Here is a 26,837-nt window from a genome sequence, read left to right on the forward strand (position 1 = left end):
CCCTCGCTACCCCTGCCTTGTGGGGAGATGCCAGGCTTCTGTCGAGCATCTCTACAGAATGTCTAACATCAGAAACGTGATCAAACCTGGGTGTCTCCACTCTCTGGTACCCGTACTGCGGTGACCCAACGGTGACCCAACGTGATGCGCCATCTTTCACGTTTAAACAGGTTAGGAAATATCAAGTAACAAGATTAATATTGGTCCAGAAGACTTTTCCAACAAAATAATTTTAATATACAACAGGAGACATTATTCAGTACTTGTACTCTTGGAAACAATTATGTGCAATTTCTGATCTCTTCACATTAGTCTATCAATGTAGATATTTGAGAATGAAAAAATAAGTAAAAAAATGTTCACTACAATATGCTGTCAACTGTAAAGAGTCATTCATCATTTTGATTCCAGTAGACGCGTTCTGAAAGGGCTCGGAATATATTTCCTGGTATTATTTGATGTTGGTCTATTAAGCCCTGCACAGCTTGCTTTGCCTAGGAAAGTGAAAGGACAAAAGGATAAAATTACACATGAGCATTACAAATTATTTGAAAATCATGACAACAAGTGTTTTACTTATTGCCTTGGCAAATGTAGTTTGTATATTGCCCTAGAATTAGTCTCTTCTGTCCCTGCCAACAATATTTTTCTGTACTCTATGCCCCCATAATAATAGTTACATTTGTATGGCACCTTTCATGTTGGGAGGACGTCCCAAAGCACTTTGCAGAATAAAATGTAAATTGCAGAAACTGTTTTGTGGGCCCATGTATCCATTTCCAAATTGGGCAGGTTGCCTGTTCCTGGAACTTTCAGCTCTGCTAATTTTCAATTACTCAGTTCGATCCATGCACAGATTAATTACGCCTTGTGAAACATTATAGGAACAAGCCAGGACCCTAGTAGAAATTGGCAGTGCTTGTCAAAGGGTTGCTTCAAGTCCAGAGAGATACAGGAAATACATTTGTAGTAAGTTTAATTTAATGAGATGCAACTGTATGACTTTCTTTGTAAACAGAAAAATAAATTACCTTTTCAGCCAGTTCAGCAGCAGTTATGTTGGGTTCATAAGGAATAGGATCTCCCAAATAGGTGCAAAATTTTACAGGAAAACCTCCATAAATAGGAACAAATGGCCACTTAAATTTTTCATATAACCACTTAAATATTCCTGTTGATTAAATTAGACAAGTGAAAGAGCTATGGTGCTGGTTACGATAAAACATTATGCTCAGCCAACTTAAGCAACAATTTGATAAGTGAAGTTAGTTTGATGCGCACTGAAAAAGCACTTGACAATATCTTATTGAAAAACTGCCTAAACTAGACTGATTAGCAAGTGTGATCTAAGTATTTCTCCATTTATCCCAGTAAAAAATCTCTCCCATTTATGCTTTCAATGGACTCAAATGTCTATTCAAAGCTGCAACCTGTTGCATTAACCATGATATCAATGACATTTATGGCTGTTTTATTCTATGTGTTGTTGGTAGTTTTCAAAAATCAGAAAGCCATGTTATAAACTGCAACTAGTTTATATCAAAGCAGTCTGGCCAAGAATGTTTTATGAAGCAAATGGTATTGAAAAATCAATTTTAACATTGTCGGTCGTCATTTAAAAAAACTGAAAAAAAATATTTATCTTTAATAGAGTGATATTTCCCTTCCTCCCATGGTTAATGTTTATGTCTTCCTTGGGCAGCAATGCATCTGAGTTTATACTCAATTTATAATTGGTAGATTCCTAGTAGTGACAATGAAACAGTCTTGGGACTTTAAGGTCAATGACCAAATTAAAGAAGATCAATCCTTTAAAATAACGCCCTGTGATATATTTGTGTCTTAACATGGATTGTGACAGGGGCTTCAGATATATCAGTGAAATGATGTGATACACTGCTAGAAATCACCAATGGAGAAATTAAAAGGCAAATAAACGAGTAGTGGATCATTAGATTGTGTCTTTGAGATACTCACACTAGGCACTTTAATGTGAATTTCAGTAACTAACAGTACCTTGAAGGGCATAGCTAATGGTTAAAATGGAAATCAACTATTATTCTCAATATCATACAATACAAAAACAGAAGCCACTGGGAACACTCAGCAGGTCAGGCAGCATCGATGGAGAAAGAAAACTGAGTCAACGTTTCGGATCCACGACCCTTCGTCAGAACCCGAAACATTGTGGAGTCCTGTAGCTCAGTGGTTAGAGCACTCGCTTTGCAAGTGAGAGACCTGAGTTCAATTCCAGGCAGAGGGCGAAACCTTGGGCAAGTTTCCTTACTCCACACAGAGCCTAATAATAATCCCTCCAAAACAAAAAACAATAATAAATTGGTCATTTTCAATCTACGACTGTTTGTGGGACATTGCTGTGCGCAATTGGCTGCCGCGTTCGCTCACAAATATACAGTCAATTCACTTTACAGTGTGTTCTGTGAAGCGCTTTGGGACGTCCTCCCGACGTGAAAAGCGCTATATCAAATGCAAGGATTATTATTATTATTATTATTATTGACTCACTATCCTTTCTCCACCAATGCTGCCTGACCTGCTGAGTGTTCTCAGCAACTTCAGTTTTTTTCTTTCAGATTTCCAGCATCTGTAGTATCTTGCGTTTTGATCATACAATACACTTTAGTTAACAAAAATGAAATACTTACCAAAACCTCCAAAAATCCTAAATCCTTCTCGAATATTCCGTGTAAACATAGGAATAATGGGCTAAAAGATGATAGAAACCCATTTAAATACACATTATAAACTTTGCAACTTACATTTAAAAACTTTCGAGAACAAGTATGTCAATCAATTAACAGACAAGTGCTTGAAAAGGTGATTCACCCAATTCTGTATCTTAACAGAGGCAAGTCAACAGTTTATAGCTGATCAGAAGGAGATCAGGCTGCATCTCCAACCACTAACTATCGTGTCCTATAGTCTAGTCAGAACACATTAGGAGCTTGACAGCAGTAATATACTAATTTTATTTGCGTTTCAGTTTTACTACTTAGATTATGTTGCCATAAAAGACCACATGCTTTAAAGAGGTAGGGCTTCAATTTGTTCAACAAAATGGTTGCCTCAAGAGAAATAGATGCACTCAGCTATTCAGACTCATAAATACATTTTTATTCATCTGCAAAGCATTTAAAAAGAACTAATTGCAATGTCCCACTTATTGAGCACAAATTGTGCACAGTATTTAGGTACCAATCTAACTGCATGTGTAAATTATCAGTTTAGTAAGGTCACATGATGGAATGGACCTGATTCATACGATGACATACATGGTCTGTAATGCAATATAAAAGCACGTGTTACATTGGTGAAAATATACTCAGAATTCACACTAGGTTTCAAGACATCACTCTCAGTGCAACCTTATTGTTCCCCTCATCCCTGCTGGCAATAAAATAACAACAACTTGCACTTATACAGTGCCCTCCACGCAGGGTAGCATCTCAGAGCACTTAATAAATCTTTGTGAAGACCGAAAGCTTTCACACGAATGTGAAATTTGTCAGGATTCATCATTCACTTTTCTAACCAAATATGAACAGTGTTATCAGTTTTGGACATTTTTGCTGTTCAAAATGGCTACGCCTTACATATGTTCACTATCACTTGTGGGAGGACTGGACCACTACATGTATGTAGGAATATGTTCCCTTATTAACATTTTATCCAATCACTTAATGGGATATACAGCCATGGATGTGGAGGGGGGAGGTTGTGGAGGAGGAGGAAGAGGAAAGATTAGATCCATCTTGTACTACACAAAAAAAAAAGGACTTTTCTCTACTGGCCAATGCACCAAATCACTCTTGACAGAAGAATCCAGTCAATCACATGCTCACTCTTAGAATGGAAAGGAGGGGCATGCGACACTAACAAATGTAATAACGAGCCTAGAATTTGATACAGCACCTTTCACATTGGGAAGACATCTCAAAGCACTTCACACACTGCTTCCTGTAATGCAGTGACTAGTATTTTGTAGGCAAGCAGTTGCAAGTTGGGGTTAACTTAAAGTGCCTTGCAACATAATCTGCATTTTCTGCAGGGAATCTCAAGTACCACAGAACTTTGTATCAAGAAATATTGGCATCGAGTTGGCATGATACACAAAGTTCCGTGCTGCAAGCACTCTTTTTCTGACAGCCAATACATTTGCTGATTTCAAGATAACTCTACAATAAACTTAAGCTTAAAAAGTATTCAATAATACATTTACTACAAAAAGTGCTGCTTAACTTCACTTACCACTTGGGCATCAATTGCCACTTGAGCAAATCCTTTCCGATTACTCCAAAAGATGCCATAAGTCTCATCACTAAAGAGTGCTTCACGTACACCTCCAGGTGAGATGGCCAACAAGTGACCATTTTTCAATGCTTTAACACACTCCTCTTGTGGACCATGCATAACGCTAAAAACCTCCAACAATAACTTAAAGCCTGAACGAGACAAGATGTGATGAAATTACACATTTTTAAATTTTTTTAAAAAAAAACTGTTCTGTAATGCTCACCTTTACTAGTTTTATAATCGTGATTGAATTCTGCAACACTATAGCCTGAACTAAAACTTATGTACAATACAAGGAGGATAATGCCTGCTGCTATACAGTGAAACAATGAACTCTAAGCGTCTTAACTTAGCCTTAAGTGTCACAACATTGGTTTCCTTCCATATTGTTTGGAAAAGAAAATCTGTTTAAACAGGCTTTGGAGAGGTAATGGTTCCAACTATCCGAAAAGAGAACAGCGTTTATCCCAGTGTCCTGGTCAAAAATCCCCCAAATAGAATTGTCATTCACTTCATGGCTGTTTGGGGGATATTACTGTGTACAAATTGGCTGCCACATTAGCCCACACAAAAACAATATCCTGTGAAGCATTTTCAAAAGCCCTCAACATGATTATTACTATTAATGCAATTCCAAATTTATCTGATTTTTTATATATTTTACCTAACATTGTTGGCAGATAATAAGGCAAATCTATCCTGCAAATAACAGTGAGGAGAAAAAATTAAAACTACATACCTGGTAACTTAAATAGAAAATGGTCAGCTACGGAGTGACAGGGTCGTCCTTTCTGGATTATTACTTTAGCTAAAAAATAGTAATAGTCTACAGGAATGGCACCATGATAATAAACAATCAGGACAGGACCTTCATCAGGAATCTTTTCCAATCCATGAACTTCATAACCTAAGGAAAGAAGCATAAAGTTTGCAACTCCTTTCAGAAGGTGTAGGATTATTATCAATTGTATACAAAAACATCAGGAAACATATTGAAACTCCATTTCACAGCAAATCCTGTGAAGCACTTTGTGACATCCTCCGATGTTAAAGACCATACCATATGCAAGGATTATTAAGTATTTGCTGAAAATAAACAGAGTTCTTGAAAGAGGTTTTGGTATGGACAAAATATGCAGCATTGCAAAGGTAGCTGTCATATTAATAATTACTTCAGTCAATCCAAGTTAAACTTGGATCTCACATTGATGTCTCAGTATTGTCAAAGTATTTATTAAGATATCAAATAAAACAGCATATAATTTGCACCGCCTACTTGCATAACTATTATACACTTTTATAAATTTAAATCACGTTGCTATAATCCTCTAAATGTTAGCAGAAGTAAAGCAAAATTAACTTAAAGACCAGTGGAGCTTTGCTGCAGAGTTAACCATTACTTAAATTCTACTAGTTTTCTATAAATAAATAACAAGTTAAATAATCAATTGACAAGTAGAGAAGGATTGCTGCTAATCTCACAAGGGCACAATTTTAAGAGGTGGCCTACAGTCAGATCTAGCTTCCCATAAAGGCACTGACTGCACTGTTACAGGTGCATTTTTTTTCATGACTTTGGTCAACCTTTCAGCTGATCCAGAGATATGACAGTTAAGTTGGAGCAATTACAAGGAGCAAGTGGGACTAGAGTACATTCTCACTTTAAAATGAAATCACGTATGCTACTCCCTTCAAAGATGTTAATTTGGTCCTGTAATCCCTTTGTAATACAAAAATAATGATTAATATGCATACAAGTCTTAAAATAAATTTTAATTTTTGCAGCAGTTCTGAATGACTTCTGTAAGAGAACAATGAGCGCCGCATAATTAATTACCACTGGGCCATTATCTAACAATTCTTTGTTGGTCTATTTCCTTTTGCCATTTCTATCTATAATAATCCTTGCATTTCGTATTTGATATTTATTCTACAGAATATTGGAGGTGAAAATCTGGAATTTACTAAACGTATGAAAAAAGCTGTTAATGCTAACAGTATTTTCAAATTTATCACATGTATCCCTCATGAATGAAGAAAGCAAGACTGTTTGCTAAAACAGAGACAACAGCTGAAGATGCTGCTGTTAAGGGTTTCACCAAGATTATTAGCGGAGCATTTATGAAAACATGCCAACTAATCTGCAACCCTCATGCAGTTCAAGGTGATAACTAAACATTCTGATGGTGCTGCTATAATTGAAATGTGTCTGATTTTTCAATTTAGTTAATATGAAAATCAAGTTTATATTTTACTATGGACTAGTCTTTGCGAAACCAGAGATAAAGCAACTTTCTAAACTGGTTACGGATTCTGTAGTAAATGATCGACTAAACTTGACAAATTTAAAAAAAACGAATTATTATCAATGCAGAATCCACCCCCATACAAAAAAAAGTTACAGATGTTATGTAATAAACGCCTGCTCTTAATTTATTATGTATTCTGTTCAGATCATCCTCAAGGTGGGGGTCGGGGGGAACAAAAAAAGGAATTCTGTTCACAATAAAAAAAACACCCCCATGAGGTTATTCTTTTCCTTTGTAAGCAATTGGAGAATGGTTTAAAACCTTCTGACACTTGAAAACAATTTGCAAGTTTCAATTAAATCAGTGCAAACATTTTGTTGATCTCTTAGTACCATTCAGCAATGCAGGATATGTTTGCCAAATCAGAACACAGATTTGTAGTGGTTTACTTAATTTTAAAGTGAAGCTTTGCAGGAACGTGAAAAATCACAGAGGCCTGTGGACAGGTGACATGAGATTTGTTTGTCTTACTGTGAAACAGATCATTGCTTATGAAGAAAATGAGAAACAGTTGCTGGCTCCGAAATAACCTCTCTTAACCTAACTTCACAAGAATACTGATGCTAACACTGAACCCTGGAGGTTAGTTCAAATAATTTATAATTATTAAATCAGGATATTAACACAAAATTGGCCAACATAATCTCAATCCTGCTAGTGTTAATTCCGACCCATATTGTGCAGTTCTTGGCTACATTAGGTTTTTAATATGTTTGATTCTACTAGAAAATCCACCATTTACAGCCTCATTTCCAGCAACTAGCAGAATGGGATGGGAGAATGCTGTTCTGAGTGTGCTTTTACTTTATCAAAAATAGATTTGGGTTTTAAGAAAGTCTTTAGAAGTACATTGAGTTCTTGTGATAGCCTTTCATAAAACAAGCAAAAACTCAATTGAGTTGAAGATTTAATATTTTTACATCAATTACTCTTGTGCTCAATGGCAAAGGAAGTAAAACCACCAGTAAGTCGGCAAATGCGCTAGGAGTCTAGTGGGAGTTTACACGCGGACCCACAGAAATTGGTACTTACCAATAAGTACCCTTAAATTCACTTAAAATAAAAATGCTGCTGAAAAGGGTGTCTGAACACCAATATGGCTAAAAAAAGGGTAACCACTGGTTGCTTTAAGACAGGTGGTTGCCAATTAGAGATGGTTTATTATGGAAAATTGGTCGATACTGTTCTAGGGACTGTTGTTGACAGCAGGTGGTTTCTGAATAGGGGTGGTTGACGAATAAAGACAGTTGTTGAATAAAGGTGATTTCTTTAACAAGTTTGACTGTATATGCACTTCTGCAGTGTTTATAAAAAAGTTTGATAACTTGGGAACAAATTTAATATAAATTAGGAATAGCTTTCACTCAGACCCCCAAACGCCTGGTTTTGGTGCATAACATAATTTTTTTTTACTTTTTAACATTATTGAAGAAACAATCACATCTCTACAGGATGAGTGGCCCAAGAGTTTCAAAAGAGAATGGAGGCCAAGCTCTGTTAATCATGCAGCCCAAACACAGAAATAACAAATGTTTGAATGTGGGTTTACCTGTTCCACCACACTATGCATTGGTTCAATAAATTTGGACCAAATTCAACTTTTAGAGAAACTTTTGAAACACCATTCCTGTGTTCTCTGTAAAAATAGAACTCAATAGTACAACGGGCACCTTCTTCCACCTTCAGCCAGACCTCTTCTGCTCACAAATCAGTATCTGCACACTGCAGGGACTATATGACCTTGAATCTACGTAAAATACATTGTGACATTTTGAGAATTTTCATTTCTACATGTCTTGACTTCAAACAAAACAATGATACTGTCTTTACAATCATTTCAAAATTTATCCTCCAGCACTTTAAAAAAAACTCTCCCAACCAAGGTTAAGAGAGAAAACACAGCAAGTTTGCTTTCCCATTCAGAAGGACCGTTAAGATTCCATTTTCCTTGAGACGAGATTAAACATTTCAAATTCACCTAACCCTAACCCTAAGTACGTTTCCCATAAATAGAAAAACATGGATATTAAAGCTTTATCCAGAACATTGTTTTTAGAAACGGGAATAGGCCATTCAGCCCCTCGAGTCTGTTCCGCCGTTCGATAATTTATGGCTGATCTGCACTTCAACTTCATTTACCCACCTTTGCACCATATTCCTGATACCCTTACCTAAGAGAAATCTATCCACTTCAATCTTGAAAATTTGAATTGATCCACAGCGTTTGGGGAGAGATTTCCAGATTTACTCGAATTACCTTGTGTGTGCAAAAAGTGCTTCCTGATTTTACTCCTAAAGGAAGTTTTAATTTTATTTTAACCTTTGCTTCATTTAACATGAAAACGTACTAAAATACAGCCTTGGCTTTCTATTACCTACTCCATTTAGTTTTTGATGCAATTTTTTGCATGTCTTCTTAAAACACAAAAACATCTGAATCGCTTCCTATTTTGCTGTTTTTCTACTTTCCCACCTGTCCCCATGTTTCTCTGTGCGGGCTCCACATCCACACAGTATTTGAGTCAGTGATCTATATAACAGCAGCTGCTATTTCCAAGACTAAATCCTGGACCAATAGAAAAGTGAGGCCACACTTTCTTGGCGGAATCCGCTACAAACTTCCCCCCCCACTACAAACCCACTATAGTGTAGTTTGGGCCCTGGGCCTCTGCCCACACAGATAGAGTTGGGGGCGGGGTAGCTCCGGATGCTCACGTGCTGTGCAGCGCTAGCGGAAAATGGGCTTCATCTGGAGGCCCCGCCATTGTGATTGTCTGTGTGTATCTCTCTCTCTGAGTGTCTGTATGTCTATGCGTCTCTCTCTATGTGTTTATGTGTCTCTTTATATGTTTGTGAATGTCTGTATGTGTTTGTGTCTATTTGTATGCGTCTTTGTCGCTATGTGTTTGAGTGTCTGTATGTGTGTCTCTATGCATTTAAGAGTGTCTGTATGTGCGTCTCTGTGTGTCTCTCTATATGAGTTTGTGAGCATCTGTATGTGTGTTTCTCTCTATGTGTGTGTCTCTCTCTGTTTGTGAGCGTCTATGTGTCTCTCTCTCCCCCGATGTGTTTGTAAGTGTCTGTTTCTTTGTCAGTGTCTGTCTCTCTCTCTGTTTGAGTGTCTGTCTCTCTCTATGTGTTTGTGAGTGTCTGTGTGTCTCTTTGTGTTTGAGTGTCTGAGTCTCTCTCTATGTATTTAAGAGTCTGTGTCTCTCTCTACGTGTTTGTTAGTGTCTGTGTCTTTATGGTTTGTGAGTCTCTCTATGAGTATATCTTTCTCTCTATTTGTTTGTCTGTGTGTCTCTCTCTTCTGTGTGTCTGCCTCTCTGTACGTTTGTGAGTCTCTATGTGTATGTCTCTCTTTCTCTTAGTGTTTGTGTGTGTATCATTCTCCTGTGTGTCTGCGTGTGTCTTTCTGTTTGTGAGTGTCTATGTGAGTGTGTGTGTCTCTATGTTTGTGAGTGTCTCTGTGAGTATGTCTCTCTTTCTGTGCTTGTGTGTGTCTGTGTGTCTCTCTCCCATGCGTCTCTACTTCTGAGTGTCTATATGTGAGTGTGTCCCTCTTTCTCTCTGTGTTTGTCTGTGTCAGTGTGTCTGTGTCTCTCGCTGTTTGTGAATGTCTATATGTGAGTATGTCTCCCTTTCTCTCTGTTTGTGTGTGCCTCATTCTCCTGTGTGTCTGCGTGTCTCTTGCTGTTTGTGAGTGTATGTGAGTGTGTGTCTTTCTCTCTGTGTTCATGCATCTGTGTGTCTCTCTCCCCTGTGTGTGTCTCTCTGTTTGTGAGTGTCTATATGTGAATGTGTTTCTCTTTCTCTGTTTGTGTCTCATTCTCCTCTGTGTGTGCTCTCTCTATGTGTTTGCGAGTGTGTATCTCTCTCTCTGTTTGTGAATCTCTCTCTGTGTCTGTCTGTGTGTGGTCCCAGGTTCCTGAGAGCTCCTGTAGCTTTGCTGATGTCATCCCCCTCAAAAAAAAGGCCATCCATTTTTTTGTTAAAAGAAGCAATTAATCTTTTTTTTGCCACAATCTAATATGTGTTATTTTCTCATGTTTAGGTTTTATCAATAAAGTGAAAAAATGTAGGCTGGCAGTAAAATGTTCTTCAATAGCACCAATCAACCCCCCACAATTTTCCATAACATTTGCAAATCTCCCTGCAACTTTTGGCAATATTTCCGCAGTTTTCTATTGGCTCAGGCTATAACTGATGTTTCTCTCACCACTATATAAGCGCTAAAACACAAGAGGTCATTCAGTCCATCAAGCCTATTTCTTTCAGATTCATGTGTGATCACTCTATTCAGCCCTCATTGAGGATAATAATCCTTGCTTTTGAAATAGCACCTTATCCCATCTTCGAGTCTCAAAAGTGCTTCACAGAATATACTGTAAAATGAATTGACTGTATATGTTGTGGGCAAAACACGGCAGCCAATTGATCAGATTTTCAAAATTCAAGCTTCCTGTACTCCAAAGTAATCAAACAGGTGCTACTATTCCGAGAACCTGCAATCACCATACCATATACATAATAACGTATGACTTACAACTATGCCAGATATATCATATATCAATATATCAAGCTTGATAAATTGAATATTAAACAATATATGCAGCAAAAAGATAAATCTTTAGTAGATATGATCTGAGTACATTTTAAATATAGCTCCTTTGCATATTTGAACTTGTTACACAGGATTAATTGCTTTTAAGAAGCAATATTATTCTGTATAAGGCAATATAACAATTTTAAATGCATGCATTTTCAAAGAGTATTATCTATCAACAAGAAAAAACAATGACGAAGAGCAAAGAAGGAATACATTTCCTACATTTCAGTATTGCTTACCGTTTCAGTGTCTTTGTATATGAACATTTCAAGATAGAATAGAAATTTCTTGTGTACAATTATCTTTACCCCAACTTCAATACTAGATATTTTAAACGTGAAATCTTCTTTGGTTTAAAATATAAAATTTTCCTTCCGAGCCCAATGGTCTTCTAAACTACATGCATCTACCTGCACAACTATTATTTTCTGACAAGTGAAAATATACATTTTATTTAAAACTCTTTTTTCAAATATGTTAGAACATGTGGAACGCAACACACCATCTACTTTAAAAATTAAAATGTTTTTACCATGCCATATTGTTGCATGTCCATCCCACAGAGTTGCCAAGGTCTTCCTAGCACCGTCCCAAAAATTAATTGAATAAGCTTCTTTCAGTTCCTTCTTTCTTTTGTATACATGTAGGAAAAGAATGGATAGGTAGAGAAACAAAACAATAAACAAGGGTAGAATAAAGACAACGATGAATGGAGTGAAGACCCACAGGAGGTAGTCCAGGTAATTTAAGGAGCCTTCCAGGATTTCCAGGCCTGTCCATTTTTCCAACACGTCAATCATACAAGACAGAAAAGTGCCACAGTTTTGTCCTTCCTCATAGGATTCGTCAGCCATATTGAACAATCATCATCAAACACCAAAACACAGTGCAAAGAGTTTGCGGATCATTGCAGCAGGCATGAGCGTATTCTCTCTCAAGACCACAATGGAGTCGTTATGAAACTGCAGGAAAAAAAATAAAGAATTTTGATCATCTCAACAGAACTCCCTCCAGTATTCACCTTAGAGAAAGATTTGTAGTCAAGTTTAAAACAACTTCAAACTGGGTTTATCTGAGCCAGAGGTTTGGAAGTCAATTATCAATACTCCAATGAACTTTCATTTATTTTCTCTTCTTCGTAGTATAAACTGTACCATGCTTCCCTTACTGTATGACAACTAACAACTTCACGCAAATTATAATTTAGATTTCCATTATAATTTTATATTGATAACCACTAAACATTTTAATATTTTGTACTGTATTGCCATATGGTGCATTCATACAATTTTACATTTATATAATGCCTTTCACGTCAGGAGGACATCCTAAGCAACTTGAGAGTGCTGGCTTGGCACCCGATCTGAGCGTAGGAGCCAAGAGAGGCGGGTAAGGGAAATAACTGAAGCTTCGATCAAAGAGATGGATCTTGAAAGAAGTGAGGAAGGAGGTAAATCAGAGGGACTCTGGGATGGAGTTCCAGAGAGTGATATAACACAAGCTAGAAACAGGTTTAAAGCAATGCCCACTTTCTACAGTAATATTATTTACATGCAGTAGGGGAAGAAAAGACAGTAAAATTAAGGAAGAAATACTTGGAACCTTAAAGCATTCATGACTTCTGGATGATTGTCAATTTTCCTCTGCTACTTCTATGTTAGTTTTATCCACATGTTGCAGACTATACTACTGGCCTAGAGTCAAACTTAAAACTGCATTGCAAAGTAATGCAACAGTTTTCAGCAGCAGATTTGATATGCCAGTTACAATCTACTGATAAACTCTGTGGGAAACTCAGTAGCTTATCAATGGATTCACTGTACTTTAAGACACTGGCTCCAAAAAAGACCATATTTACTGTACTTTTTCTAAAATGTAGAAAACAAAACTGTACAAACAATACTATAATCTAAAACTGCAAAATTACATAATATAATTCAGTTTTCATTCCATACAAAATTACATTTGTACAGTGTCTTTCACGTTAGGAGGATGTCCCAAAGCTCTGAACAGTTAGGGATTTGGACCCGAGCTGGCGGGGAGGGCAGGGCATGGTAGGAGGGTGGCCGAAGGAGCAGTCGAAGGAGAGTTTTGAGATGTGCCTTGAAGGAAGCAAAGGAGGGAAAAGGGTGAAGGAAATGTAGTTCCAAAGGATGAGGGCAGAAAGACTATAAGCCCAAACGCCACTGGTGGGGCGGGCTGAACAGGGGACATGGAGCAGACTACAGCCTGCTGAGCGGAGGGAACAGGCAGGTTGATATGGGGTCATCAGATCGCAGAGGTAGGAAGGAGCAAGGCCGTGGATGGCCTTGAAGGTGAGGACAATGATTTTGAACTCTATCCTCTGGGGAATGAGGAGCAAGTGGAGCCGGGCGAGGGTAGGGGTGATGGGGTCACAGAGCCTGGTGTGGGAGAGGGCACGAGCTGCAGAGTTCTGGATGATCTGCAGCTTGTGGAGGGAAGCATTGGGAAGGTCAATGAGGAGGGAGTTGGCATAGTCAAGCCTAGATGTGATGAACGCATGAATAACAGTTTCAGCGGCCTGAGGGGTGAGACAATGGTGGAGCCAAAGGATGTTGCGGAGGTGGGGGAAGGCAGAGCGGCTCATGGCACGGATGTGGGGTAGAAAGGACAGTTGAGAGTCAAACAAGACACCAAGGTTCCGGACTGGCTTAGTGAGGTGGAGTGTGCAACCATGGATGGTGATGCTGCCAGTGCCTGAGGTGAGGTGGTGCTGCTGTGAGCCAATCTGGAGAGCCTCAGTCTTGTTGACATTCAACTGTAGAAGGTTAGTTGTCATCCAACAACAACAACAGAATTATATTTGTATAGCGCCTTTCACGTCAGGAGAACGTCCCAAGGTGCTGAACAAAGTTACGGACCTGAGCTGAGGGTCGGGGTTGGGGAGGGGGGAAGGCGGGGGGGCGCAGGGAGATTGAAAGCACAGTCAAAGAGGAAGATCTTGACGTGGGTCCTACTTAGGAATTAGGAGCAGGCCATTCGGCACTAGAGCCTGGCCCGAAGGTGGCGAGGGAGGGGGGGAGACGGAGGGACTGCGGGATGGAGTTCCAGAGAGTGGGTGCAGAGTAGTGGAAGACCCGCCCACCGATAGTGGTGCAAGCAAGGCAGGGGGCATGAAGCAGGTCAGAGCCCGCTGAGCGGAGGGAGTGAACAGGATGGAGGGGCTTAGGAGGTCAGAGAGGTAGGGGGGAGCAAGACCATGGAGGGCTTTGAAGATGAGGACCAGGATCTTGAACTGTATCCTCTGACAAATATTCTGTCAGGACAGCAGAGGTCCTGAAGTCGAGGGTGGAGGCAGAGAGATAAGAGTTAGGTGTCATCCGCATACATATGGAAGTTGACCCCATGTCTGTGCATAAGGTTGCCAAGAGGGAACATATAGATATTGAAGAAGAGGGGACGAAGGACAGAGTCCTGAGGAACGCCGCACGAGACGGTGGGAGAGCTAGGATCTGAACCATTCAAGGACAGAACCATGATGGTTGAGATGAGAGGAGGTGGAGGAAATAGTGGTCCAGTGGAATCTAAAGTGCAGATTTAGACACACATATTAATCAAAAATCAGATTCTGATTACATTTTCTTCTTTAGAATTACAAACCACACCACAAACAGCAAAATTCAACATATTCAACATCACTCAACTGCAGTAATTTAGATCCATTTTGATGCATCAACCCTATGCATTGGAACAGGAGTAGGCCATTAAGCCCCTCGAGCCTGTTCCGCCATTCTCGTAGATCATGGCTAAAAGCAAACATCTCTGTAGGTTTGAATGGGGGATACAATCTATTTCTCCTCATCTTTGTAAAGGATGTATTTCTCCTTGTATTGACAGCTTTGAACTTCAATTTCCAGACATAAGATTTTTTTTACAAAAAAAATCTAGATCTATGGTGATTATTTTACATTCTTTACTCCACCTATCATCAGACATACAAGCTGGACAGTTGCCAAGGCATAATAATAATCCTTACATTTGATATAGCGTCTTATCACATCTTCGAGACATCTCAAAGAGCTTCACAGAATATACTGTAAAGTGTAGTGTCTGTATATTTCGAGGACCAAAATAATTTGCTTACTAAAGGGCACCACTGCAATAATCAATTTTATTCCTTTATGTTTCGAGACACTACCCCACGTGAATGGCACTATAAGAATGCAAGTTGTAAATGATGTTACTGTTTTCTACATTGTTTTTCAATGCATAGAATTACTTTTTAAAAAGCTGGTCACACACTTCCAAGACTATTACTCAGCTAGAATGTTATGTGGTAATCCACCACGAACAGCACAGTGTAAAACTGCTTTACAAATCCATTCTTGTAAATTCTGGCAGAGGAATTTAAGGAATTGCCATCCATCAACAGACCTTTATCATTGCTTGGTTTGTAAATCACTAAATGCAAATCCAGTTCATCCTCAACAACTCAGTTTCAACCAGGTAGGAAGCTTAAGCACGAGTCTACACACCAGAATATGTGATCTTATTGTGTAGAGATACAAATACCTTCAATTCATTCTTTACATTTTGTAATTTCACAAAAATAACAAATATATTACTAGTTAGAAATGATCATTTACCTTTTGTTCCACACTTTAAGATCATTCCTCCTCGGTGCAGCGTATCCACAAGTGATCGAGGTGGCGCAAACGGGCTACATAAATGTTTAAAAATAAGTATTTTTAGAGAATGGAGTTACTGATGCCAATTGTGTATTGTTGTAGCCAAGCAGAAATTCAGACTTATTTGATTGTCACCTTTTAAACCTGCAGCAGAATTTTTTTTTTAGAAAACCTGTAAGACATCTCCTGGGAGTTTTATCCATTTTAACCACTGCCAAACTTTAACATTAAATGAATAGAAATGGTATATGATATTCTGTCGTTATTACCTGCAAATGACCTACTTGGAAATGCTAATTTTTTGGTGTCATCCAAGTGTCTGACACATGCGGAAACCCATCACCATGCTTTCAGGCACTCACACGCCTTTCCCATCCTCACCTCAAATGCTAAATTCGAATCTAAAGTCAAGGGAATCTGCTCAGCTGTCTCTGCATCTGCTACCTCCTCCCCATCTCCCCCTCCCACCCCGGCACCTACCCATCCCTCCCTCCTCCACACCTTTGAACCTGTCTCCCTCTCCTCTCTCACCATCAGCATAACCTGTATGAAACTGACTACCTGCTCCCTCAAACCCCATCGCTAACCCCCCCTTACCTCCCAGCTGCACCTCCTTGCCCCTCTACTCACTGACATATAAACCTCTCCCTGTCTTCTGGTACTGTTCCCCAACCCCATTAAAAACCACCATCATCACTCCTATCCTTAAAAAACCTCCCTGGGCCTATCTCTATCTCTACTCCCAAACTACTGCCCCGTCTCCAACCTCCCTTTCCTCTCCAAGGTCCTGGATCCAGTTGTTGCTTCTCAACTTCGCTCCTTCCTCTCCCGCCACTCCCTTCTCGAATTCTTCCAACTGCCCACAGCACAGAAGCAGCCCTGGTCAGTGACAAATGACATTCTGTCCATCTGTGACCAGGGCTCCCTCTGCCTCCTCATCCTCAATATCTCTGCTGCCTTCGACACCGTTGACCACTCTATCCTCATCCACCGCCTCTCCTCTCACTTCAACCTTCACGGCTTTGTCCTTGACTGATTGAAATCGTACCTCTCGTACAGTTTCCATTTCATCTCCACAAACGACTTCTCCTCTAGCCCCTACACCATCTCATGCGGCATTCCTCAGGGCTCTGTCCTTGGTCCCCTCCTCTTCAATATCTATATGCTCCCTCTTGGTGACATCATTCACAGACGTGGGGTCAACTTCCACATGTATGCGGATGATACCAACTTTACCTCTCTGTCTCCACCCTTGACTCCAGGACCACTGCTGTCCTGACAGAATGTCTGTTGGACATCAAGTCCTGGATGAGAGCTAACTTTCTACAGTTGAACGTCAACAAGACTGAGGTCATTGGCTCCCGTCAGCACCTCCTCACTTCAGGCACTGACAGCACATCAACATCCATGGTTGCACGCTCCACCTTGCTAAGCCAGTCCAGAATCTTGGCATCTTGTTTGACCCTCAATTATCTTTTCTACCCCACATCCATTCCATGACCTCTCTGCCTTCCGCCACTTCCGTAACATCGCCCGGCTCCGCCACTGTCTTACACCGCAGTCCACCGAAACCCTCACACAAGCTTTCATTGCATCGACGCTCGACTATGCAAACTCATTGCTTGTCGGCCTCCCCAACTCCTCCCTCCGTTGGCTGCTGATCATCCATAACTCTGCAGCCCGTGTCCTCTCCCACACTAAGCTCCGCGACCCTATCACCCCCATCCTCACCCAACTCCACTGGCTTCCCATCACACAGAGGATACAGTTCAAGATCCTGGTCCTCACCTTCAAAGGCCTCATGGTCTTGCTAACCTCCTAACTCCCTACCTTCCTGCTCGCTCCCTCCGCTCAGTAGGCTCTGTCCTGCTTCACGTCCCCCGCCTCGCTCACCCCATTCTGCCCCCACCTTCTGGAACTCCATCCCACAATCCCGCCACCTTGCCCCCTCCCTTGCCACCTTCAAGACCCATCTCAAGACCCTCCTCTTCGACAGTGCTTCCGATCTCCCTGATTCCCCCCCCCGCCCTCCACCCTCCCCGATCCCGACCCCCAGCTCAGGTCTGAAACTCTGTCCAGCGCCTTGGAACGTCCTCCTGACATGAAAGGCACTAAACAAATGTAACTTTGTTGTTCGGACACTCTTTCAGCACTCCAAGCCTCACCATCTTCAATGCACGCCTCGTCAGTCTATCCAGCTCCACTGCTCACAAAATCCAACAGATCTAAAACTCCGCTGTCCCCAAATCCCCACCCCCATTACTCCAGTCCTTACCAGGCTCCACTGGCTCCCTGCTGCAGAATGGAGCAGATTTCAAGATCCGCACAATCACTTAGAAATCACGTCATGCCCAAGCACTTCTCTATCCTCCAACCTGCTCACATCCCATTCTTCTTCCAGCCTCCATTGCACAGAAGGCAACAGTCTTAGGGACATTCTTTGTCTGCTCTGCTCCTCCATTGGTGCCCTTCCTTTCAGTCTGTTTACATATAATTTGTTTACATTATCAACGTGTGTCGTGCTTTCAATCACTATGTCCAAAACTCTCGAACTCCCCGCCTGAACCCCTCTGCTTTACCCCCTTCTTCGCTGCCTTCAAATTGCAACGCCCTTAATAACAAATTTAACAGCAAGTGATGACAATAATAATTATCATGGAGCTAAATTTATTATGAAAGCTATTCGGGTAAGAGGACCCAAACCAGACCGATGCCGCCTACACGTGGAAATTTCCGTGTTTTGAAATGCAATGCACTCTCTCCCCAGAGGGACGCATCCTGACTCTCTAATTGCAGAGTGCAACAGGCAGGTTGGCAAGAGCCAAGGTTTGGGGCCAATCCAACAGTTTGTGTCGGGAGAACTACAAACAAACACGAACAGCCATGAAGTGAAAGAAAATAGAAGATGCACATGTACTTTTTCATATATTATATATATATATATGTATACGTATAATGTTAAAATAAAATAAAAACCACCTGACCACATTGATGGGTTTGGCCACATTTAGTGGAGCGGTCCTCAAACTCCCACTGCAAACTCTTTAAAACCAAACGCCGGGAAGACTCGAAACACGACCTGTGTGTACCCGAGAGACACCCCGAGAGAGTGGAGAGGGGGACCTGAAGCCCTGCCCGGCCCTGCCCTGCCCTGCCCGGCCCTGCCCTGCCCGGCCTGGCATGACCTCTCCGCTCTCAACCCACACAACAGCCACACACACACACACACACACACACAGAGAGAGAGGGGACTGGCGACTCCAGGCGGCGGCGGCGGCGCTTTGACCTTTGCTGGAGACAAACAGCAACAGGCGGCGGCGGCTGAGGCGCACAAGTCAGGGCCCCTCCCTCCAGCACCAACAGCCGCCCCTCGGGCTCAGCCACTCGGCTTCAGCCGCTGACCAGAGCCGCCGCCACCGCCGCCCGTACTCCTTGTTTTGCGGCCTTTAGTCTGGGTCTCTCGGGGGGGAGGGGAGGGGGGGGTGTGAGGGGTAAACTGCTCCTACCTATCCGCGTGCGCTCCCCGTTAGTTATCTGTCGACAGCTCCGTGGCCTCATACCCCCGGCTCGCGGCGCCCGCCCTCCCTCCCCGCCGCCTCTCACTGGCCGCCGCGCCGCCAGCGCCTGGTTCACACGCTCAGCCGCCCGCTTCCGGCCAGCGAGGGCGCCGCGCAGGCGCGTCAGCGCGATAGGGACACTCCGTTGCGACCTCACCGGCCGGAAGATGACACGCAAAGCGCGTGCGCCCTCTCACCCCACCCCAGCGAACAGGCGCCTGGACCGTCGCACAGTCAGTCATCGGAGAGAGAGGCCGCGCGCGTAACATGTTGTGGCAGAGCGTGGCCGAGATCTTCCTCTTCGTGAAAGGACTCGGCGAAGCAGATAAGATACAGTGTCTGTGCACCAGAGCTTTTGTAGAGTAAGTCTCTCGTTTTGTCTTCTTGCTCGTGTCACAGTGTTAGACGTCTATCAGGGGAGGAGGAGGGGGAGGTCCAGCAGACTGCCCTGCTCCTGGGATGTGTGATTTGATGCAACTGGAGCTTAACCACCTGAAGCCTTGTGGCTTCCCTTTGACCACAACCTTCTCGCTGCTTGTCCAGCTCGGACCTCCCTGTTACAGTTTTGCTTCGCAGGGTTAACTGGAGTTGATTGGGGAAGAATCCCAGCCTCCCGGTGACTGGTTTAAATAATAATAATAAATGGTCCTCGCATTTGATATAACAATCCTCGCATTTGATATAGCGCTTTTCACGTCGGGAGGACGTCCCAAAGCGCTTCACTGAAGACACTGTAAAGTGAATTGACTGTATATTTGTGGGCGAACGCGGCAGCCAATTGCGCACAGCAATGTCCCACAAACAGTCGTAGATTGAAAATGACCAATTTATTGTTTTTGGTTTTGGAGGGATTATTATTAGGCTCTGTGTGGAGTAAGGAAACTTGTCCAAGGTTTCGCCCTGACCTGCCTGGAATTGAACCCAGGTGTCTCGCTTGCAAAGCGAGTGCTCTAACCATTGAGCTACAGGACTCCACGGTTTGCCCGTTCAGTACCTGCCAGTGAGCCACCCAGACTGGCTGGCCTTTCATCTGCTGGAGTACTGAAGATGTGATTCTGATATTCTGTTCTCAGGCCTGCCTGCCAGTTCAATGACAATGTGGACCAGTTTCGCCCACAAAAATACACAAGTCAATTCTCGTTACAGTGTGTTCTGTGAAGCGCTTTGAGACATCTCGAAGATGTGATAAAGCACTGTATCAAATGCAAGGATTATTAGTGTTTTTTATTAATGAAAGTAATAATAGTCCTTGCATTTGTCAGCACACATCAGGAGGATGCCACAAAGTGTATTGCAGGCTATACTGTAAAGTATAGTAACTGTATTTTGTGTACAATAGAGTGTGACAACCATGAATATTATCTGTGCGCAATTGGCTGCTGCGTTCCTCCCACAAAATATACAGTCAATTCACTTTACAATATATTCAGTGAAGTGTTTTGAAACATCTTAAAGATGTGATAACGTGCTTTATCAAAAATGCAAGGATTATATGGGGAATTATTGAACAGGAGCAACTCCCTTCACTTTTCAAATAAGATCTTATCTTTAACGTCTACCTGAACAAGCAGACAAATCCTTGGTTTAATGACTCTACCATAGGATGAGTTGATTTATGATTGATTTTTCTCACTTGTTTGCTCCTGCCCCAGTTTTCTAGCACCATGTAACTTCACAATGCAGTAGGATAGGCTAAAGACCTGTTCCCAGGACTCTGCTGTGTAGACCTATTAGCGCTGTGCGGCACATTAATTATACATTATAATTATTAATTATATATATGGATCAATACTACATGTTGATATGTAAGAATAATCTGTCATGTATGATAGAATATTCGAATGATCAATTTTGATTTGATCAAAAAATACTGGCATGGTTGCAATGGCAGACGGCAGGTGTTTAATTTTTCTTGCATTGGAAGATTGCCCAAAGTTAAGGTTTTGTGCCACGGGTTGTTTTCCATTCTTGCTATCAGCAGATGGATGGGTCTATTGGTTTCATGATATATTTATCCATTGTTTAATTGAGCAGCAATTCTTATCCATATGTACAAAATCAAAAATTACATTAAACAAGAACAGCAAAGTTATTCTGCTCTTGAGCACTCTTCACAATTAAATTGCCTGTCTGCTTATAACTATCCAATGAGAATCTCTGTTACTTGAAGTGTTTATTAGGAGGGCATTTAGGATCTTTTGTTCACCTGCCAATCTCAACCATAACTATAAACAAGGTGAGTTCCATTGGGAAGGGTGTTTTTTTTGCAGTAATTTAAAATTACACTAAAAAGTTTCTATAGCGCTTCTTGATTTCAAGGCTTTCTCCCCAGGGTGTCCCTTATTAAAGAGAAAAGCAGAAGCTGCCAACACTTGATACCTCTATCTGGTGGAACCACTGTTCATTTGGTATAGGTGTGTATCTGGGATGAAATAAAAAAGCGCTATAGAAACTTTTTAATGAAATTTTAAATTGTGGAGTCCTGTAAATTAGTGGTCAGAGCACTCACCCCACATGTGAGAGGACCTGGGTTCGATTCCCGGGCAGGGCGAAACATTGGGTAAGCCTTCTTTCTCCATGACCCTCTGTTTACCTAGCAGCAAGTAGGAACCCGGTTGTTAGTCGATTGGTGGATAGCTTTTCCGAGGGTAATAATCCCATTAAAAAAAATTAATAATAATTTGGTCATTCAATCCATGACTATTCGTGGGATACTGCTGTGTGCAATTGGCTGCTGTGTTTCGCTCAACAATATGCAGTCAATTCATTTTACAGTATATTCTGTGAAGTGCTTTGAGATGTCTCAAAGACGTGATTATGCGATATGTCAAATGCAAGGATTATTATTATTATTAGTCAGTGGTTTATGCTGAGTTTGCTGATCACCAGACCAGACTCTGGGAACTGAGTCTCTTCCAATTTGGTTCCTCCTAACCCTGCAAGTCAAAATCCTAACAGGTAGGATGGTGCTTGCTGGACAAGAAATTTGCTACTGTTTACTATGACAACCTATGTGGTTCAACTGATTAAACTCCAGCAATATCCCCAATGCACCTTCTGGACTTCCTAAGCATTGGGTCTTGCAAATGAGCCTAAACCTTCTTGGATTAGGTAAGCAGTTGGTGTCATTATAGGGAGAATGAGCACTCAGTACTGGACAAATTGAAATTGCTATGCTTACAGTGGAATCTTGTTATAACATGGCAGTTGGGGGGTCCATAAATCCCAAGCCGCATTATAATGAACGACTAACACCAGTTAGTGCTTGTGGGATTCACTAAATGTGTGCAGAAAGTTTCCAGTCAGTGCTCAGTGCTTTTAAAAAAAAAGCCAACATTCAGATTGTTGCCGACATAATTTCCTGTGCACTGTGACGTTGAAGGCAGGGTGATTATCTGGAAGTCGGGCATTGTTTTAGTGAGCAACAGCAAGAACTCACATTTATGTATTACCTTTCTCTGGGGTAACATTTCAGAGCATGGCAGAGCTGAGCCGGGGAGAGAGAGGAGGTGAACATAGCTATGGTCAAAGAAGAACGGCTCTGCGTTGTGCTCCGCCATTGTCAAGTGCTCTAGGACGCTGGCCTGCGTGAGGGGGCGCAATATAAATGCAAGTTGTTGTTGTTGCCTTCAGGTACAATTTGAAGACCAGCAAGTAAGGGGCAAGGCAGAGGGAATTCAGCCAAGAAGCCAACCGGCATTTTGTAGCAAGAAAAATAATTGATTTCAAGCATGCTGCCCGACTTCCCGCATACATTTCAGAGGTTTTGTTAAATAAGTCGGGATTCACATCTCAAACGTGCGATAAGTAATCCTAGGTTCAAACAAAGTGCTTCATAGCGGGCTTTTACTGTACTGGAACCCTTACGGTTTTGTTGATTAGCTGCATGACTAACACTCGAGTTTCCGAGTGTCAGTCATACAGCTGACCAACAAAACCTATTGTAGCAGGATTTGGTGTAATAGTATTAACTGTCCATCATTGAAGATGAACAACATGAACTTTGATATACAATTAGTTGGATACATGCTGAAACAATCATTGCATCTCAAACATCTGTGTGCATTGTGTAAAAATAAAATTGTCTCCTCTTGAAATTATTGCAGTGACCGGGATTTTTACCGTCAAGGATTGAAAGGAATAACCTATGATGAAGACGACGATGAAGGAGGTACAATATTTGGTTGTTTGGTTGAAAGTTGAAGCAGTGTTATTTTTCTAAGTTATTTAAGTTAGGAACTTTTTAATTCATCTTTCCCATGCACACTGCATAAGCACATCAATACTTTGTCCTCCTTATATATGTATTATGCAGATGTAAAAGGTGTGAGCAGCTTATCCAGTGAATATGTCTCATGATGCAAGAATGCACTTACATTGCAAAATGTGTGTTCTTTTCGTATCAGCGGAAGATTGAGTTCTACTCTGTGATTGTGTATTTTGTGTGTGAATTATGTAAGTGGATATTTGTAAAGTACTTGGCTAGGTTAATTGAATGACCCCATGTATTAGGCCCTTGACATGTTGTGCCTTAGAACGAATATACCCTTTTGGCTTGGCTGGGATTGCTCTCCTTTGGATCAAAACATTATGAAAAGCATCACATGATTACTTGAATTAAATCTAAACTGCTATTACAGTGCAATACTAAAGAAGCACTGCATTGTTGTAGGTGCCGTCGTTCAGAAAATATATTAAACTAAGGTTCTGTCTGTTCTAAAACAACAACAAAATTACATTTGTATAGCTAGTGCCTTTCACGTTGGGAGGACGTCCCAAGGTGCTGGACAATTAGTGTTTTGGACCTGAGCTAGGGATCAGGGCGTGTGGAAGGTGAGACAGTGGCAGAGCCAGGCGATGTTGCAGAGGTGGAGGGAAAGCAGAGCGGGTCATGGCATGGATGTGGGGTAGAAAAGATTTTTGAAGGTCAAACAAGATGCCAAAATTCCAGACTGGCTCGGTGTGGTGGAGTGTGCATCCTTGGATGGTGATGCTGTTAGCGTCTGAGGTGTGGAAACACTGAAGAGAGCCAATCAGGAGAGCCTAAGTCTTGTTGACGTTCAACTGTAGAAAGTTAGCTCTCATCCAGGACTTGATGTCTGACAGACACACTTTCAGGACAGCCGTGGTCCTGGAGTCGAGGAAGGAGGCAGAGAAATAGAGTTGGGTGTCATCCGCATACATGTGGAAGTTGACCCCGTATCCACAGATGATGTCACCAAGAGGGAGCATATAGATGTTGAAGAGGAGGGGACCAAGGACGGAGCCTTGAAGAATGCTGCAGGAGATGATGTGGGGGCTAGAGGAGAAACCGGTTGTGGAGACGAAGTGGAGATGGTGTGAGAGGTAGAATCTGAATCATTCAAGGGCAGAACCATGAAGGTTGAGGTGAGAGGAGAGGCAGTGGAGGAGGATAGAATGGTCAATGGTAGGGAAGGCAACAGAGAGGTCAAGGAGGACAAGGATGCAGAGGGAGACCTGGTTGCAGATGGAAAAAATGTCATTTGTCACTTTGACCAAAGCTGTTTCTGTCCTTGGGCGGAATAGAAACCTGATTGGAGGGGTTCATGAAAGGAATGGTGGGAGAGGAAGGAGCGAAACCGGGAAGCAATGACTCGTTCAAGGAGAACAATGACAACAAATTACATTTGTATAGTGCCTTTCAGGTCAAGAGAACCTTGGAAAGAGAATGGGAGGTTAGAGATGGGATAGTAATTTGAGAGCGGGGATGTGCCCAGAGGGTTTTTTAAGGATAGGAATAATGACGTTCATTTTTAAAGGGTGGGGAATGGTGCCAGTGGACAGGGAGAAGTTTATGATGTCTGTGAGTAGAGGGGCAAGGAGGTGGAGCTGGGAGGTAAGGAGAGGGGTAGGGATAGGGTCGAGGGAGCAGGTGTTCAGTTTCATGAGGGTTATAGTGGTGATGAGAGAGGAGGGGGCGACAGGTTCGACGGTATGGAGGGAGGGATGGGTAGGGGCCGGGGTGTGAGGGGGAGATGCGGAGGGGATAATAGATGGAAGGGCAGAGGCAGCTGAGCAGATCCCCTTGACTTTAGTTTCGAGGAAGTCCAGCATCACCTCGCAGTTGGCAGAGGAGAGAATGGGCGAGGCGTGAGAAGGTGGGCGGAGGAGCCAGTTGGTGATGGAGAAAAGAAGCCTGGAGTTGTCCTAACCTCCAAGATTTTCTTGGAGTAGGAGGACGATTTAGCGGAGGCGAGGGCGGAGCAATAAGTTTTGATAAGGTCCAGCCAGATCTGCCGGTGGACTGTTAAATTAGATTTGAGCCAGGTGCGTTCAGCGACACACACCTGTGCCTTGAGGGAGTGGAGGTGACTGGTGTACCAGGGTGACTTCCATAAGTAGAAGGCGGTTCGGTGAGTGAGGGGAGCAAGGGCATTGAGAGTGCCGAAGAGGGAGCTGTGGAGGAGAATGACAGGAGGATAGGTCATTGCGGGAGGAAGCCCAGAGCAGGAGGAGTTCAGATGACTCCCAAGGCAGTGGAGAGGCAGGGGGGGATTTTTTTCCAGGGCGGGAGGAGATGGAGGTGGGTTGGGTGGCGGTGGGAGAGGGATTGAGGAATTAAGGGAGATGAAGTAATGGTCCAAGATAGCTTTGTTGGTGATGGTGAGGTTCGAGGCGGTGAGGCCCCCGGGTTGAGTGCGTGACCACAGTTGTGGGTGGCGGAGTGGTTGTAGAGGTAGAGGTTGAGAGAGGAGGGAGGAGAAGTCAGCAAAGGTAGAGCAGGAAGGGGTGAAGTGAAGGTTGAAGTTGCTTAGGATGGGGAGGTGTTTGGAGCAGAGAGAGGGGGAAGGTAGGATGGTGGTGATGCGGAGGAGGGCTTGGGGATGCAAAAGATAAGGAGAATTTTGAGGGAAAGGTTGGAGGGATGATAAATGGTAAGGCGCTCAAAGGAGGGGAAGATTCCAGAGGAGTAAGGGGATAGGCCGAGTGGGGACCGGGAGATGAGAGCCACACCGCCACCAGGTCAGTTAGGTTGTGGGGTATGATGGAAGGTGTAGCTGGGTGGTATGGCCTCTGTCAGGGGGAAGGTGTCACCCGGAGTGACCCAGGTTTCGGTGAGGGCGAGAATGTCTATATTTTCATCGATAATGAGGTCTGGATGGTGAGTGTTTTATTGGAGCGGGAGCTGATATTTTGTAGGCCGATGCGGAGGGGACAGTTGGTGGCAGAATGTGGGGGGGGGAGGATTGACAGGGAGGGTGGGGATGTGGATGAGAGAGGAGAGATTGGCCCCCGGGGTCACTGAGTGATGTGGCCTTGTGACAAGAATGGGGAAATAGGGCAGCCGGAGTGGCTGCTGTTGGACAGCCAGCGCTGCATGCCACGGCGGGCCCGACGAAGGATTCGCAGGCTGGAGCAGAGGGAGGCTGTGGGACAG

General features: G+C 42.5%; 2 protein-coding genes across 4 annotated transcripts in view; one reads left to right on the top strand and one right to left on the bottom strand.

Annotated features, from left to right (window-relative positions):
* Positions 1–211: 211 nt before the first annotated feature.
* On the bottom strand, positions 212–19,485 carry tmem68 (transmembrane protein 68). Of its 3 annotated transcripts, none has more exons than XM_007890995.2 (8): positions 19,388–19,485; positions 15,840–15,913; positions 11,765–12,194; positions 5,054–5,221; positions 4,270–4,463; positions 2,667–2,727; positions 1,032–1,171; positions 212–494 (listed from the first exon to the last, which is right to left on the bottom strand). In XM_007890995.2, the coding sequence occupies exons 3-8, from the start codon at positions 12,084–12,086 to the stop codon at positions 390–392; spliced, it is 990 nt and encodes a 329-aa protein (XP_007889186.1). In that variant the 5' UTR covers positions 12,087–12,194; positions 15,840–15,913; positions 19,388–19,485; the 3' UTR covers positions 212–389. The 3 variants fall into 3 exon arrangements, with proteins under 3 accessions (XP_007889186.1, XP_007889187.1, NP_001279343.1); XM_007890996.2 differs by lacking the exon at positions 19,388–19,485 and adding an exon at positions 16,151–16,233; NM_001292414.1 differs by lacking the exons at positions 15,840–15,913; positions 19,388–19,485 and adding an exon at positions 12,835–12,872 and having other exon boundaries at positions 219–494.
* Positions 19,486–19,617: 132 nt separating this feature from the next.
* The window catches only part of tgs1 (trimethylguanosine synthase 1), a 39,330-nt gene continuing 32,110 nt past the window's right edge, over positions 19,618–26,837 (top strand). Inside the window, exons 1-2 of the mRNA XM_007890997.2 lie at positions 19,618–19,800; positions 23,545–23,609. Of these exons, the coding sequence (XP_007889188.2) occupies positions 19,706–19,800; positions 23,545–23,609 (160 nt within the window). The 5' untranslated portion in view covers positions 19,618–19,705. The remainder of the gene's footprint in view (positions 19,801–23,544; positions 23,610–26,837) is intronic.

Source organism: Callorhinchus milii, unplaced genomic scaffold (genome assembly GCF_018977255.1).
Source record: "Callorhinchus milii isolate IMCB2004 unplaced genomic scaffold, IMCB_Cmil_1.0 Scaffold2, whole genome shotgun sequence".
Classification (NCBI taxonomy): Eukaryota; Metazoa; Chordata; class Chondrichthyes; order Chimaeriformes; family Callorhinchidae; genus Callorhinchus; species Callorhinchus milii.